This window comes from Cariama cristata, unplaced genomic scaffold (assembly GCF_000690535.1).
Source record: "Cariama cristata isolate BGI_N322 unplaced genomic scaffold, ASM69053v1 scaffold13903, whole genome shotgun sequence".
NCBI lineage: Eukaryota > Metazoa > Chordata > Aves > Cariamiformes > Cariamidae > Cariama > Cariama cristata.
This window is the reverse complement of record NW_009606748.1, coordinates 21,726-36,815: the sequence shown is the minus strand read 5'-3', so window position 1 is coordinate 36,815 and position 15,090 is coordinate 21,726. Positions and strand designations below refer to the sequence as shown.

Here is a 15,090-nt window from a genome sequence, read left to right as displayed (position 1 = left end):
CAGCAGGAGCACAAGTAACCAAGCCTGATGAGATGTTTCATCAAACTGATGCTCTTTTGCTTTCAATTACTTCATATGGGAAGTTGGCAGTTGAGATTCAGATCTCTCTCTGAGAGGCGCATTTCATTCATAAGCTTTTCATTCTCAGCATCTTGATAAAAGTGGGCATAGACTGTTGCAAAATTATGTTAATTCATATCAGATTTAAGGTTTGACATGAATTTGTTTTCTAGCAAGTTAAACACAGCTAAAGAAAAAAAAAAAAGAAGCTACTATACTTTGGGAACTTACTCTAGACCGTGGTCCGGGAACTTCTGTCTTCATTAGAGGTCCATCATAATCAAAATCCACATCAATTTTAGCTGCAGCTTGGCTGATATATCTGTGTCCTGTAAGAAATAATGAAAACCTGAGCACAGACCATATTTTCTGTGCTCTCCTCTCAGAATAAATATCCATACCTTACGTGACTGAGAACACTTGACAGATGAGACCTATTACATTGTACTGTCTAAAGTGAACTAAATATCTCATGTTTGACAAGTGTTAAAATAAAACTAGTATCACTGAGGTGGCTTTAAAAAATAAAAAACAAACCACCAAGTGAAATGACAGGGCAACCCTAGAGAAACAGAGACATATGCTACTGTAAAAAACAGGAAGACTAAAAGCACATTTGTTTCCATCTCTGTTGTTGAGTCCATTACGCCTTGAGCAAGCCTTTGCCGTAAATTCCCCACTCCTATGCAGAGATGGTTTTGTTCGCCATCAGTAATAACTGAAAAGCCTGATGGAATCCCCAGGTAAAAACCACTCTGATGCTCTGCAATAGCTTAAAGAACACCGTTTGGGAAAGATTTGTCTCAGAAAGGTAATTGGCTGTGTTTAAAATAAATCCAAAATCTCACATGAACCCAGCATCTTGCAGTGCAGCTCTGACATCTGGGTCAAAAATAGAGACAGTTTTTCCTCTGGTCCTGCCTCTGACCTTGCTGTTCCTTTACCCACGTGTGTAATTGGGGAATCATAATAAACTAGGTATCTTGATGAAACCAAAAGGCAAAAACCTCCTGTGCTTCATCAATAACAGGCTCTGCTTCCATTTCTGAAGTAACTGTTTCAAAATACACCGTTTATGCATACTTCATGAGACAGACACCGTTCTGGTAAGCATATATTCCAAATATGTATATATTCCATTAAGGGGATTATAGGATAATACTGGAATTGTACATTTGCAGCAAAGGAAGTACGGACTCAAGAGCTCTACCAAGGTGACCAGCAAAAGACTATGAGCTTGCTCTGTACACTGCAGTTAAGCATTGAACTAAACTAATGTTCTTAATTACATTTTTTTCATGGAGCACCTGCAAGCCTCTACCCAGCATGATACCAACAACAAATTAATCTTAATATGCTTAACTTAGGGATATCACAGTTGAACCAGATCAACATCCGGAAGATGAGGGCATAACTTACTTTGTCTACAATAGGCATTTTTAAGTTGATGCAATTTGGATAGCCCAGAATGAAGATAAACGATGCAGTGCACCCCAACCTGGCAGAGGTCCAGAAAGGGAGGTGCACGGGGAGGCAGGCCAGCACCCACCCACGCAAAAAGCACTGGGAATCCCAGGCAGTACTGGCCCCTCCGCGCTTCCATCCATAACCACCTCTCTCTGCCAGCGTTTCGTTTCAGAAACATACTAAAACCAGGTTTTTGTTTGGAAACACCACCTGTCAAATAAAACAAATATTTACCAAGGAAAACAGAAGGTATACTATGACACTGCTCGGCAGTGTTTTGAATACAGCCATTTGGCCAAAATTCCCAACAGTGATTAGAAACTTTTGTCTCAGTTTGCATCAGCCCAAGCTGAGACGTTTCAGGCAAGCCTGACTTTGAGAAACTTTACCTGAAAAATCACAGCCCTTTGAAAGCATCTCTAACTAAGCATTTAACTTCACTGCTCATTTTGGGAAAACTTACGTCTGCAAAGATGACTATTCTCCTCAGCTTTAATTCCAAGTTCTTATATCTGAGATGCGTCAGTGCCTCTCTGCAAAGCTATTAATAGGTTTCCTTACAACGCCACTTCATTTTTGTGTCATTCTGTTTAGTGTTCATGTAAATTGGAGACCACATGACAACTGCTCCACTGGAAAAAAAAAGCAAGCTAATGCATATGAAAGATCAAAAGCTACGCAATGCATAGACAATAAAGCTGCAGATTTAGTAGACACAGTATGAAGTCTAAAAGGGGAAGAGAGACCAAACTAACCCTTTTGTGCACCCTGCTCATCCCTGATGGAGATCACAGCACAAACCAGCAGCAAACATTTCTCCTTCTCCTGTGCCCTCTTCTCTCTCTGGCCCCAGGCTCTGGGTGCTACTTGATATGACAAAGAGGAAAGCACCAAGAGAGGCACAGAATACATAGGACATTTCGGTAGTCAGCAGTGACAAGAAAGATATAGACCCAGCAGCATACCTGGAATCGTTTGACACAGCTGTGAATTTAAGACAGGTGAAGTACAACTCACAGGCGTGGTCCTGCTCCTCCTCCTCCTCCTCCCCAGCCCTGCCTGGTGCTCTGCTGCCAGAGACCCCACGCTGCAGCATCCCCTCCATCCCTCTCCCAGGTGCTCCCATCTGGAGCAGCAGCTTACACAGGCACGCTGCCTTCCTTAGTCTTTGTAACCGAGTTCTCATAAAAATGTGCATGTTTGGCCAGTGATGAAAGATTTCCTCTTCTGCTAACAACCAAGCCACTCCCGCAAACATGCAAGATGCCTGACTGCCAGGCTCTAAAACCGAGACCAATAGTCAAAGATTTCCTGGGCATCATCTGCAAGGTGTAGGCGACATTTTTGCTCTTCCACTTCCCTAAAGGACAATCTGTGAAATATTTTAACAGACGAGGATTCTAAATTAAGCACAAATTTAATTATTTCTCTAAGGAAGTTCTGTTGTGGATATTGCAAAGGGCACAGTCTCCTCTGTGAAAACACACGTATCTACAGAGCTGCACAACAGGGAATTCATTTGGAGAATATTTTACTGTTGTCCAAACTTGTTTAACACCACAAGTCAAGAGGAGGTTGCTTCCATCAGCCAGGCTGTGTAACAAAGACAGACCAAAACTGGTCAGCCTGCTTCGTAGCTCATCATCATCTTTTTGCTACTCTTTATGCCACAGCCTCTTTTGCATAGGTATGTTGAATTCGATATTTGCTAAGGGCACACATGAGTGATTAAAAACAAGCGGTACTTTGCTGTGCAGTGCTGCACTAATTCACGCTGGCATAGCTTGTGTCTACCAACACACAGGTTTTCATATACAGCAAACATTGGTCAAGTGAAACTAAAACATACAGGTCTTCCCAGAAGAAGAGTTGATTTAAAGATAATTTTTATCAAATTAGTGATGTTGGTCAATTTGTCAGACATTATTTTTTTTAAACAACAGCTTCAGGAGCAGCTTCACCAAACCACAATCATTTTCAATGTCTGCGAACGACAGCCATCTAAAAAATGAGTGACACAAGTGACAGGTTTCACTTCATTTGCTTGTTATCTCCTGAAGTATGCTACACGTCATCAGGCCCTACAAGCAAGTGATTTCTAGGCTGATTCATCACCGATACAAATTTAATGTTATATACTTGTTTTCAGGCTATCACGGAGTGTCTCATTTTATTAATGTCAGTATAATGGCAGCTATACTGATTTATTGATCCTTACACTTGCCAAAGAGTTGTTCCACCTCCTAGCTCAGGCAAATGCTATGGTTTGAATTTGAAGGAATAGTTTGCCATAAATAAAATGAAAATGCCCTGTGTTACGGGATCAAAGGATTTTGAAACGTGGAGGGTTTTTTTCTTCCCTTTAGGTAGAGGATGAAGAATATAGGTTAGAATAAAACCCTCAAAAAAACAAAACCTCAACATACTAACAAAGCCTTTGATAGCAAAAGCTAAACCCAAAGTAGAGTTAATCCTCAAACTTTTTATTTTTTAATGAAGCTCTTCTCCCTTTGAGAGTGTAACATAAATGATTGGCACATACTCACACAATTTCTAGCAAGGTCAACAGATTTATTCCAAATAGCCCACTTCACTACTCATCAGATAGGCATACTTGTTCACAGGGTTGGTTAAAAATAAACAAAACAACCCAAATTTTAAGGACACAAAAACATGGTTCCCCTGCTTCCCCTCTTTTAACTCTTTTTTTTAATTCCCTACTCTTATTCAAGTAAATTGGGACTCTGATCAGAAATTTTGATGATAGTCTAAATAGCTGGCTCCTGCGAAGAGCTCAGTCTCTGCGTGACTGGTATTGGCATACACCGGTTGTGCAAGTCACCGGCACTCACAAGGAAAGAGTCCTCCTCATCTAAGAGCATCTTAACAGCAAGAAAAACTGTCCTATTGCCACATGGCTGAAGACTTTTGAAGCCTGATGCTCCCTCAGTGCCCAGGGTCCTGTCCAAATGCTTCTGAAAATGAAATGGAAGGAAGCACAGCAGTTTTTACTAGCTAAGGACTCCGGCTCAGCTTAACGCTGCAGAGTTTAACGAAGAGAAGGCTATTGCCTCAGCCCTGCTCCCCTGCAGACGGCCGTTCCGTTACAGTCTCACAGCCTACCCTTATCGCACAGGCAACGCTTGGAGCTCAGACCGCTCTCAAAAGGCGCCGACGACAGAGCCCTGGTGAAAGATGGTCTGGCCACCCCCTTCATGAAGACTCACCAGCTTTTTGGCATCCCTCGCTCTGAATATTCTGCAATGCTTTGTCCTCCGGGCCCCAAATAACCGCAGGGCACGGGTGCTGCCTCTTGCTTCCAGGCACCCGAGGCCTTGCACAAAGAGCACAGCTCTAGGAGGCGGCTTGCTCTCTTGCAAAGGCTTTTCCAAGCACTTGGACACTGTGTGATGGATGGCCGTGTCAATATTTGCTTTGTTTTGCCTCAGGAAGGATTTCAGCCCAGAGGCCATGCTCTGTCTCGCTTGCTCCCCCCCCTCACCCCCAGTATCAGTATCACATTCTCCTAATGATGCAAGTAAATGTAAATAAATCCAATCACTCACTGTAGTGTTTCATCCCCTAGTAAACTGCAGCATGCTCTGCTCAGCTGCCGTTTCTGTCATGAAGGTACTCAGTGTACTTTACAACTTAGCCCAAATTATTCCTGTTTGACTTTTTAATATCAACTTACCCTGCAACAGAAAACCTGAAGTCACCCTGTAACTCAAGCTACTCCAATCTGATACTTATGAGTTTAGACGTCTGCACGTCAGGTCTTGAACACTGCGCTTTGCCTCTCCAAAAGACAGTAGAGATGGGACAGATCAAAACTGAGACTCTCCCTATGTCCAAGCAAGGTATTTTCAAGAATTAAGAATCCCTGGTGGCTGGCCCTTCAGTGAACTAACACATTACCTTTGTAATAAAAGATCTAGAATACAGAAAATGCCACATAGGTCAAGTGAGACCCCTTTTTCCCCAAATGGGGAAGCTGAAACTCTCCAACAAATCTCCACAATGTGTATGTTTATTATGACTTCATCACTGATAAACTGACAGCATATGCACATGATACCCTGTCACTGTTGATACTGATGTACCCGTACTGCTCTAACTCCTCCATGCAGGCTGTGTGGCTTTTTTATTTTAAAATTTCTTCAAAACAAAAGACAGAAGCTCAACGAAAAACATATTATTGGTCTAAACATCCTCACAGATTTCTTTTTTAAACAATATAATAATATGTTAATATTCTTAAATTCATATTACACTAACTTGTATGCAAATCAGTACCTAGATGTTTAATTATAGTTATGCTCTTGAGCCAATGGACCAAGTCAATCCACTGACCTTCTGTTGAGGTCTATGATCAAACTGCAATAGAAAAAGGGTTTCTTGTGTTATTTGTCACTGTTTAAGGCTGGGCTGGCAATTAAAGTGGACAACAGATGCTCTCTATGAACCCCTTCCTGCCCCAGAAGGGGAAGGAGAGGAGAAAAGGGAGAGAGACTTATGGGTTGAAAAATTAAAACAACTTTAATAAAACAATAACAATGAAAAAGAGTATAATAATATTCATGTAAATATGACTAATAATAGAAATAAAAATATACAAAACCAATATTGAGCTTCCCAATGATGATCAGGGAATGGCAAGCTGCAGTGGCTTGCACTGCTGATGCAGCAGAGTGGATGCCGGGATGTCCTGGACTGGACTCCGCAGCAGACGGGAACCCGATTCAGGAATGCATGGATTGGGATCAGAGGCAGGAGAATGAGCAGAGTCCTACAACGATACTGGCCATGAAAGAAGAAGGCCTGATCCCCATGATCCTTTAGCTTTATACTGAGTACGACATGGATGGGATAGAATACTTCATTAGTCAGTTTGTGGTCACCTTTCATGTTCACACTTTCCTGTAGGTGCAACCCTTCTCCACCTTTTCACTTGTGGACCATAAGAGAGCCAGTAGTGACCTTGGTTCCCACAGGAATAAGTACAAACATGTGCCTTTCTGCATACCAATCCCACTGTTACCTTGGTAAACAACTACAAACATCAAGCGTTATCAATTCTAAAAGCAGCCACTGTCTGAAAAACATGCAGTCAACTTCAGAAAGCGCAGTTACTTAGAAGAAACTTAACTGAAGGAAAATCTACTGAAAGGAGAAATGGTCCTGTCTGAGTCACAGCCAGGACATTAGCTTAACTTCAGAACAAGACCAAATGACATGACCTCAGGTCTCATTGTAAAAGTGTGTAGAGGAATGGGCTACAGCAGACTGTCCGTCTCTGAAGCAGCATTAGGAAAGCTCTTAAATTACATTTAGCCAATATGACCGAGAACAGCACCTTTTTCTCCCTGGTAAACAAAGCTGTCTCATCACATCATGGCTAAAGTGAAAAAACAAATGTATGTACTATTAATGAACCTAATTATCAGAGAGGATATCGGCTGGATGATTTGCAGAGAATTTTCTACCCATCCCATTTAAAGAGGGTGGGTACAGTAAGTTAAATTCTACTTTTCTTACTTCTTGCAGACTTCTCAAAGCCCTATGCAACACACATTGTTTTTCTAAACACTTGAGTAACATGAGCAAATTATCACATCCTTCCTTTTCATCTAACAGGATGTCGTAATTTGCTAGCAGACAGAAAAGCTCATTTTCCAACTTCTCTTTTCTATGCTACTCTCATCACTCACCAGGTGTCTCTGTCAGCAATTTTTAACAAAGTACCATATTGCTATAGCAACATAATTCATGTAAGTACACCCTTCTAACATCTTGTGATGTTGGTTGTCACAAAGACCGCTACGGTTAGCAGGCTTCTGTGCTATATAGGGATCTCTGCTAGCAAGAGCTAGGTTCAACACAGGGCTAGAAAGAAAGTGCTTAAACCTCTGATATGTTTGACTACCAATAACACTCATATAAAACCAGTTCCTGAGTGTACAACAACTGGATATTACCTGGGAGAAATCCCACTGGAGGTACTAAAATTACATCAGTGTAATTAAGAGAAGGAACTACCCCAAGGAAAAAAAAAAGAAGATAGGTGAAAATAAGTGCTGGCATACCAGATCTCTCAAATGCAATGTTTTGCTGGAGCAAAAGCTCTCCAGTCCCCAAGGAGGCACATCACATGTGCCATAGCACTGCTGCCCTGTGCAAGCACAGAAAGGCAATCTCCCTTACATGCCTTTAACTTCCACTCCCTGGTGTCTATCAAATCACTTTCCAGACAGAATTTTTAGAGTGTGGAGGCCCTAACAGCCAAAAGTAGGAGGACTGCAATTTCCCCGAAGTCCTCTTTTAGGTGTTGCAAGTAGAATCTGTTACTAACAGATCTCAAAATGGAATGGCAAAAGGCCAGGCTAGATAGAGATGTTTGGAAAACGAACATGGCTATTGCATAATATTGTGAAAACCAAGATTGCTATTTACAGTGTGCTTACACTGTAAGATCAGAAGCTCTTCCACATGAGATTGTCTGTGTTTCAGTACTCCCACATACACACTGGAGATTTTATTGGAACAGGATTCTCCAAAGATGAAGAAAAAATCTGATACCAAACAGGCCATACAGAAGTGGAAGCTCCTATAGAAAGAGTAAGAACAGTTCCCCCTCCTCATCACAGCATAATCCCAAATCAACTCTTCAGCAGAGTTACAGGAACATCCAACTGCAGGTTTTCTTGTAGATCTTGTGATCTGAATCAGTCATAACATCCTTCCTCATTTGCAGTACAACAGACCAGAGTAACAGCTACGAGAGCTGATCAGGACACCTCTAGACATGAACGGCCACAAGGAACACCCAGGTGGGAAAACACAGCCAGCATTGCCACAGCCACCCTTTGCGACACAGAAAGAACAAGAAAATTAGACAGGAACATCAAAGGCCTTACATTCACTCAAGGAACTGAGAACTGAAGTCCAAACTTAGCCTTGTAACAGAGCCTCCTTCCAACAACAGATTTTTATATGAACATTTTTATGTATCTCAGCTTTCTGTGGGAACTTTTGATCAGACAGAAAAGTAAAGGTTCCTCATTGCAGTGGGAGAGGTTACACTCCAGACTCATCAACGGCCAGTTCCCAGGGCATCAGCCGAAGCTGACCTCAAGTCTGTGGACTGTAATCCAGAGATGGGAATTGATCCTTGCTTCTCCCACACATATCCAGGCTGTTCTCTCCGATTTCCTAGGGAAGCTCCTAACGTACAAACTGAATAAAAAAAGTAAAAAGTCTTAGCAAGGATTAATACTGGAGACAACAGTAGGACTGAGAGTAAATCTTTCTCAAGGCTTTCCAACCTCTCTCCAGGATCTGTGACAGGGACAAGTCAATAATTAATATAAGCATTTCTCAGACTTCACTGCAGTACACCTATGAGAGAAACATTATTATCCCCTGTAGAGAGATGAGAAACAGACTGAGATAGGTACAGTGCAGCCTCAATGACAGTTAGTCCATTTAGGGCACTGCAATAAAAGTGCAGAGAATCTGAAGGAGAAAAACTGGACCTATGAGGAGAGACTGAAACAGTATTTAGACCAGTTGAGAAAAAAGTACGAGGTCTTGGGGGAGGTAAGAGCTTTTAAATACATAAAAGGCTGTTGCAAAGAAAAAATAAACATTCCAGTTTCCAGGTCCTTTGAGGGTAGGACAAATTTTAAGGATTTGATTTTTTTCCTGTTTTGAAACTTAGGTTAAATATTTGAAAAAAGTTTCAAAGGTAAGGTCAATTCAGCAGTACAGCACATTGCCTGGGGAGGCTGCAGAAGCCGCACTGCTGGGAGCCTTTAAAAACAGGTTAGAATCCTAGAAGGGCTTGGGCATGCACTAATGCAAACTGATGCTACCTTAAGGCAGAAGGACTGACCTTTCGGCATGCTTTCCAGTTCAAGATTCAAAGACAAATTCAACCCTGTAGGGTAATCAGTAGAAAACTGAACCTAGATCTCTGGAGTCTGTCCTGGTTTTGGCTGGGGTGGAATTAATTTTCTTCCTAATAGCTGTACAGTGCTGTGTTTTGAATTTAATATGAGAATAATGCTGATAACACACTGATGTTTCAGCTGTTACTAAGCAGTGCTTACTCTAAGCCAAGGACTTTTCAGTTTCCCATGCTCTGCCAGCCAGGAGGTGCACAAGAAGCTGGGAGGGAGCATGGCCAGGGCAGCTGACCCCAACCAACCAAAGGGATGTTCCATGCCATAGAGTGTCAAGTATAGAAACTGGGGGAGTTGGCTGGGAGGGGCCGATCGCTGCTCGGGGACGGGATGGGCATCAGTCAGCGGGTGGTAAGCAACTGTATTATGAAAGACAATAAAACATGGCTTTCTTGGGTTTTATTTCTCTCTCTTTTTGTTCTTCTCTCTTTTCATTACAATTATTATTATTATATTTTCTTTTATTTCAATTATTAAACTGTTCTTATCTCAACCCATGGCTTTTACCTTTTTTTCGTATTCTCTTCCCCATCCCACAGGGATGGAGCTAGGGGCGGAGGAGTGGACAAGTGGTTGCATGGTACTTAGTTGCCAGCTGGGGTTAAACCACAACAGAGTCCCAGCCTGTCCTCATAATTATGGCACTACCCTACCAGCTAACAACTAACTGCATCTTCATCTGCCTCCAAAGCATGGAAATGGAACAGCTTTCCTACTACAGCAGCACAGCTGATAAAACCAGAGCTGGCACAAAGTGGAATAAGTATTTGCATTCGGACTATCAGTTGTGACCACCTTGCAGCACACTGGGCTGACAGTAGCAATCAAACTCAGTTCAGGTAAGACATAACACCGAGGCACGTTGCCATTTCTCCAACATCAGCTGCCTCTCCTGGATTTGCCTGGCTGTTACTGTACTGACAGCACAATACAGGAGTCTTTGTAAAAAAAGATTAGGCTAGCTAGTCAGTCTACTGTCATTCTTCAGTCACCCTTCAAATTCCAGTGAACTTTATCTTCGAGGCCAAACTATCAAGTAGATCAAATACATAAGGAAAAATAAATCCATATCTGATTAGCGTTTATTTTTAAGGAAGGTGTAAGGACTCCAAATACTTACAGACTTCAGATTTTGGGGGAAAATTTTTACTGCATATTACTTTCATATGTTTTGCTTAGCTTTTGCATTTTGATCAACTTAAATGAATTTCATTTTCCCTTTCTAGTTAGCTTGCCATGGGCTAGCACCGTGTTAGTAATGAGAACACTACAAGCAATGATTAAGTAAAAAAGATTCTCCAACCAGATTCTTATCTCTTGTCCCACGCTCCTTAGAAGACTGAGGGCTTGGAATCCATCTTAATTAAAATTAAACACTATCCCCCACATACAACTAGAGAAAAAGTTCCTATAAATATTTTGACTAATGTAAAGCTTAGTTACTTTTGTTCCCATGTGTTTTACAACAGTGAATGTGCATGTAATTCTTTGCTGCATTGAATGCAAACTTGCCAACATCCTTCCTTTCCACATGCCCCTTTTTTGTCAGGAACCAGTTTATTTTATGCTCAGGGCCAGCACAATGGTAACTTCCACATTTGCTTTAAAAATCAGAAATAATCAAGGACGGAAAAAATCTCTTTCTGTAAATAAAGAGTTTTTATCATAGTTTCAAGCTGAACAGGATTATCGCGCTTAATGCACACACATTACTGAAACATGGCAGCCCACAGATGTAGAGACTTCTACCAAGAGACAATCTATTCTCTCCTCCTCTCCACCTCCATCCCCCCTTTGCAAACCCTGACATTTCAGTACCCACAGAAAAAAATTCATAGACCAAATGGCACCGCAGGATTTTGTGGGAGTAATGTACAAGACTCTTTTTTTAGGCTGGAAAGCTCTGAATTTGAGTGCTCAAAAATACCTTGGAGGAGAGCGCTCTGGAGCAGAGCGCTCCTGGACATCGCCCTCAGCATTTCCCTAACAGCCAGTAGAGAGCCGTGGCACCGCAACCTTAGCTTGCACTCACCGGAAAAATGGCCTGGAGTTCCAATTCTTGCTACAAGTGTCAGAGCCTCCGGCCTATTCAGTCAGCCGGGAATGTTGCAGGCTAAAATCCTGCCAGGATATAGTTCCTTCTGGTGAGGGGTTCTCCTCTTGCTTCATCTTTTCTAATCTCTGGACACACACACAAAGCATTCAGTCCCAAAGGCCACAGGTCTGTTATACAACCCGCAGCCAAGGCCCTCTGTTCTTTGCTTCAATATTTTAGCATGTTTTTCCCGCTTATAAGTTTCCTGAAAGCAAGGATGGATTAATGGAGTCTGAAGTTACTTTCTTTCCTATCGAAGATCTACAGCCCCTCATTACAACGGTGAGAAAGAAGAGTGCATTAGTGCACCTGCCCTCCAGTGACCTCAAGTGCCTTGCACAGCTGCAATGTATTTGTCTTGGTGGCTGGGAAGCAGCACAGAAGCGTGCAAGACACTGGGAGGGACGGGAAGCATTAAGTGACACCGACCTGACAGATTAGTTCAAAGGACGGACAACTAACGAAGGCCTGGTTGCTGCAAGCACTTTCCATTGTCCACTATTGACCAAACGATCCCTGCTCCCGCACAGCGCAGATAATCAGTGCGTCACTCCCACAAATAGACACGCACCCTGTACTGAAACACTGACCTAATACTTTTCCAATAGTTACAAGACCAGACTTTGTGTTCTTTAGCCAAAGGTCAGTTGCTCCCCAAAGTGTATTATTTAAAAGGAAATCGATCATGTTTAAGTTTCTGAGCAAATGGAAGAGTTCTGTGTTTGCCTGGCAGTGGCAGAAGGAGCACAGTGGCAATGCAGAAGAAGGGCTGGAGGAGAGAAGAGACATTAATATTTATTGAAGTCACAGAAAAAGCCATTTAGTCATACTATATTCAGTATAACAGCACACAAAATGGATGCCAGATCTTAGATTCTACACTGCTCTGTCCAACAAAGCCAACAGAGATTTAGTTTTTATATCTATCTCACAGAGACTGCAGGTTTAATAAACACATGCTAAATCATAAGTTGGGGCCAAGCAACAACTTGCCGTTATACACTCAGGAGAAAGTAGTTTGATGCCGTGTGGTAGATTTTTATTTCACGCTAGAGCTAACGCCAGGCAGAAATACACATCCCCAGTGAGGGCCACCTCTTCACGTCTGTCACACAAAACCTCTCCACAAGGAAAGACGGGCATGCTCATGCTACATTGCACAAAGACAAAAAACGGCCCACTTTGATGGATGATTGTTTAATCTCTGCACTGTGTAGCACCACAAAGTAAGAGCAGAGTTCCAAGGGCTGAAAAGCTTTGTTTCAGTTAGCATGTTTACAGCGCAAACTATTAACTAAATGAGCTCTTGTTTGCAGAATAAAAAACACAAAAATGCACAGCACCTTTGTGGGCCACTTCTGGACTGGAACTGCATCGTTATCCAAGATGCAGAACATCATATTCTTCAAGTTGAATGATTCAAGATCACCAGACAAACCCCAGCAATGTTCAAACTGGAATTTTGTTCACTAGCATAAAGCGAACGCTTACCAAATACAAACCAAGAAAATACAAAAAAACCACTTACCACATACAAGCAGTCTGGAGTTTTGCTGCAGGCAACAGGTCAGCTGTCGACTAAGCAACATTGATGCCATTTTATCTTCTCTTTACTCAAAAAGACTCAATCTTGAGAGATTTCTTTCTGGCTGATGTTCTGAAAAAAAGAAAAGCAAACACTTACTCATGTCCCTATGGATGCAGCCACTATTACTGTGTCATTCACTTCAATTTCCCCTTTCACTAATTTCAAACCAAAGAAACTGAAAGTATGATTTGATGGATTAGTGCTGACGTTCAGAGCAGTCTCAGGATTGAGACCCAAGTCTGATGCTCGGTCTTGCTGAGGCAAACGACTTCTAGGCTAAATCTGTATCTCCCAGCTTTAACGGGGCCGGGGGGTAAAGATCATTACCTATTTTCCCTTGCTCATTTTCTCTGCTTTCTCTATGTATGTGGACTACATTGCACTTTTAAAAAATTGTTCCCAATCAGTCTCTCGGGCCAATCTGTTATTTGAAGTTGACCTAAGTTTATGAGGAAATCTCATCTAATACAAAAAGACAGCAGGACAAGCATTGGGGAAAAAATAAAAAATCAATCCCCTGAAAAAACAGTTTCTCCCAATTAATCACATCTCTATGAAGAGAGACTGCGACAGTTGGGATTGTTCAGCCTGAAGAAGGTTCAGGTTGCATCCCATCAATGTGTAATAAATACCTGACAGGACATAAAGAAGGAGCCAGGGTCTTCTCAGTGGTGTCCAGTGACTGGGTAAGAGGCAATGGGCACAAACTGAAATACAGTAAGCTACACCTAAACATAGAAAAACCCTGGACAGATCACCCCGAGAGGGTGTGGAGTCATCATGCTTGGAGATCTTCAAAATCCCACTGGATATGGTCCTGAGTAGCCTGCTTTAGGTGACACTGCTTGAGCAGAGGGTCGGACCGATGACCTCCAAAGGTCCCTTCCATCCTCAACCGTCCTGTGGTTCTACCTCAGCTAGTTACATATAAATGACCTTGTAAAGTCAAGTAGCATGAATGATAATACAACTTCTTTTTCACTTTGGATCACCTGTGCAGAAAGCCTGGCTGGAAGTCATAAATAGATAAGCCAGGTCATTGAATTATTATCCAGGATACAGATTAAATTCAAACTTTACACTTAGCAGTGTGGTAGCCTGTGTTCTGTGTAGGACACTAGAGGCCTTCTTTGCCTGTACAGAGACTAAGCTGGCATTTTTCGGCTCACTGGATGTCCCTCCACCCCCAGTGGGTATAGACCATCTAGTAGCAATGGACCAAGGCTTGCAGTCCAAATGAAATGTCACTATTACCTCTAAACCTCTTGGAAAGAAATCTACTTAACAAATACGCTCTGAGAATGGAGCTGATCTTCCAGCAGAAAGAGATCACAGCTTACTGCTTACATCATTTCTATGCCATCAATAAAATACTCAACCAGATGTTGATGACTAGATGCAGTGAAGCAGTTGATCTATGGCTATCATGATAAGAAGTATCTCTTACCCAGCACTAATATATCAGAAATTTAATTTCTGTATTGTCTTTAGTCAAGATACCATTTGCTTTCCTTCACACTTGAGCTTTTTCAAAATTGGCAAAAGAAAACAAAAAACTTGCCTATGGAGATCTATTAATTCATGGACCTACTAATACTCAAGTACCAAAAAAATTCCCTCTGCCTTACCAGACAATTGACATAGCATTTGGTTTCACTTAGTTTGCTCTAAGTTCAATTTGAAATTCAAGATATTTTGAAATCTGCCAAGGTGAGCAAACACTTGCACAACATTTGTGCGCACACTGGAAAAAGCTAGATTAGCTTTGTGAGGTTTTGGGTCAAAAGTGTAGAGGGAACTAGTTAATTTTTTCAGAAAAGAGTAACTTCACTTATAAGACAAGAATAATTTCATTCATTCATTATTTTTTCACTCTTGGCTTCTTTCTTTAACTTTTGCATAATCAACACATAAAG

General features: G+C 41.8%; 1 protein-coding gene across 1 annotated transcript in view; it reads right to left on the bottom strand.

Moving 5' to 3' along the window:
- The window catches only part of LOC104158757 (4-aminobutyrate aminotransferase, mitochondrial-like), a gene marked incomplete at its 3' end in the record, with an annotated part of 25,560 nt that extends 12,340 nt beyond the window's left edge, over positions 1–13,220 (bottom strand). The window contains exons 1-2 of the mRNA XM_009696486.1: positions 13,115–13,220; positions 292–389 (exon numbers count right to left, since the gene is read on the bottom strand). Coding sequence (XP_009694788.1) covers positions 292–389; positions 13,115–13,184 — 168 coding nt within the window. The remainder of the gene's footprint in view (positions 1–291; positions 390–13,114) is intronic.
- Positions 13,221–15,090: the final 1,870 nt, after the last annotated feature.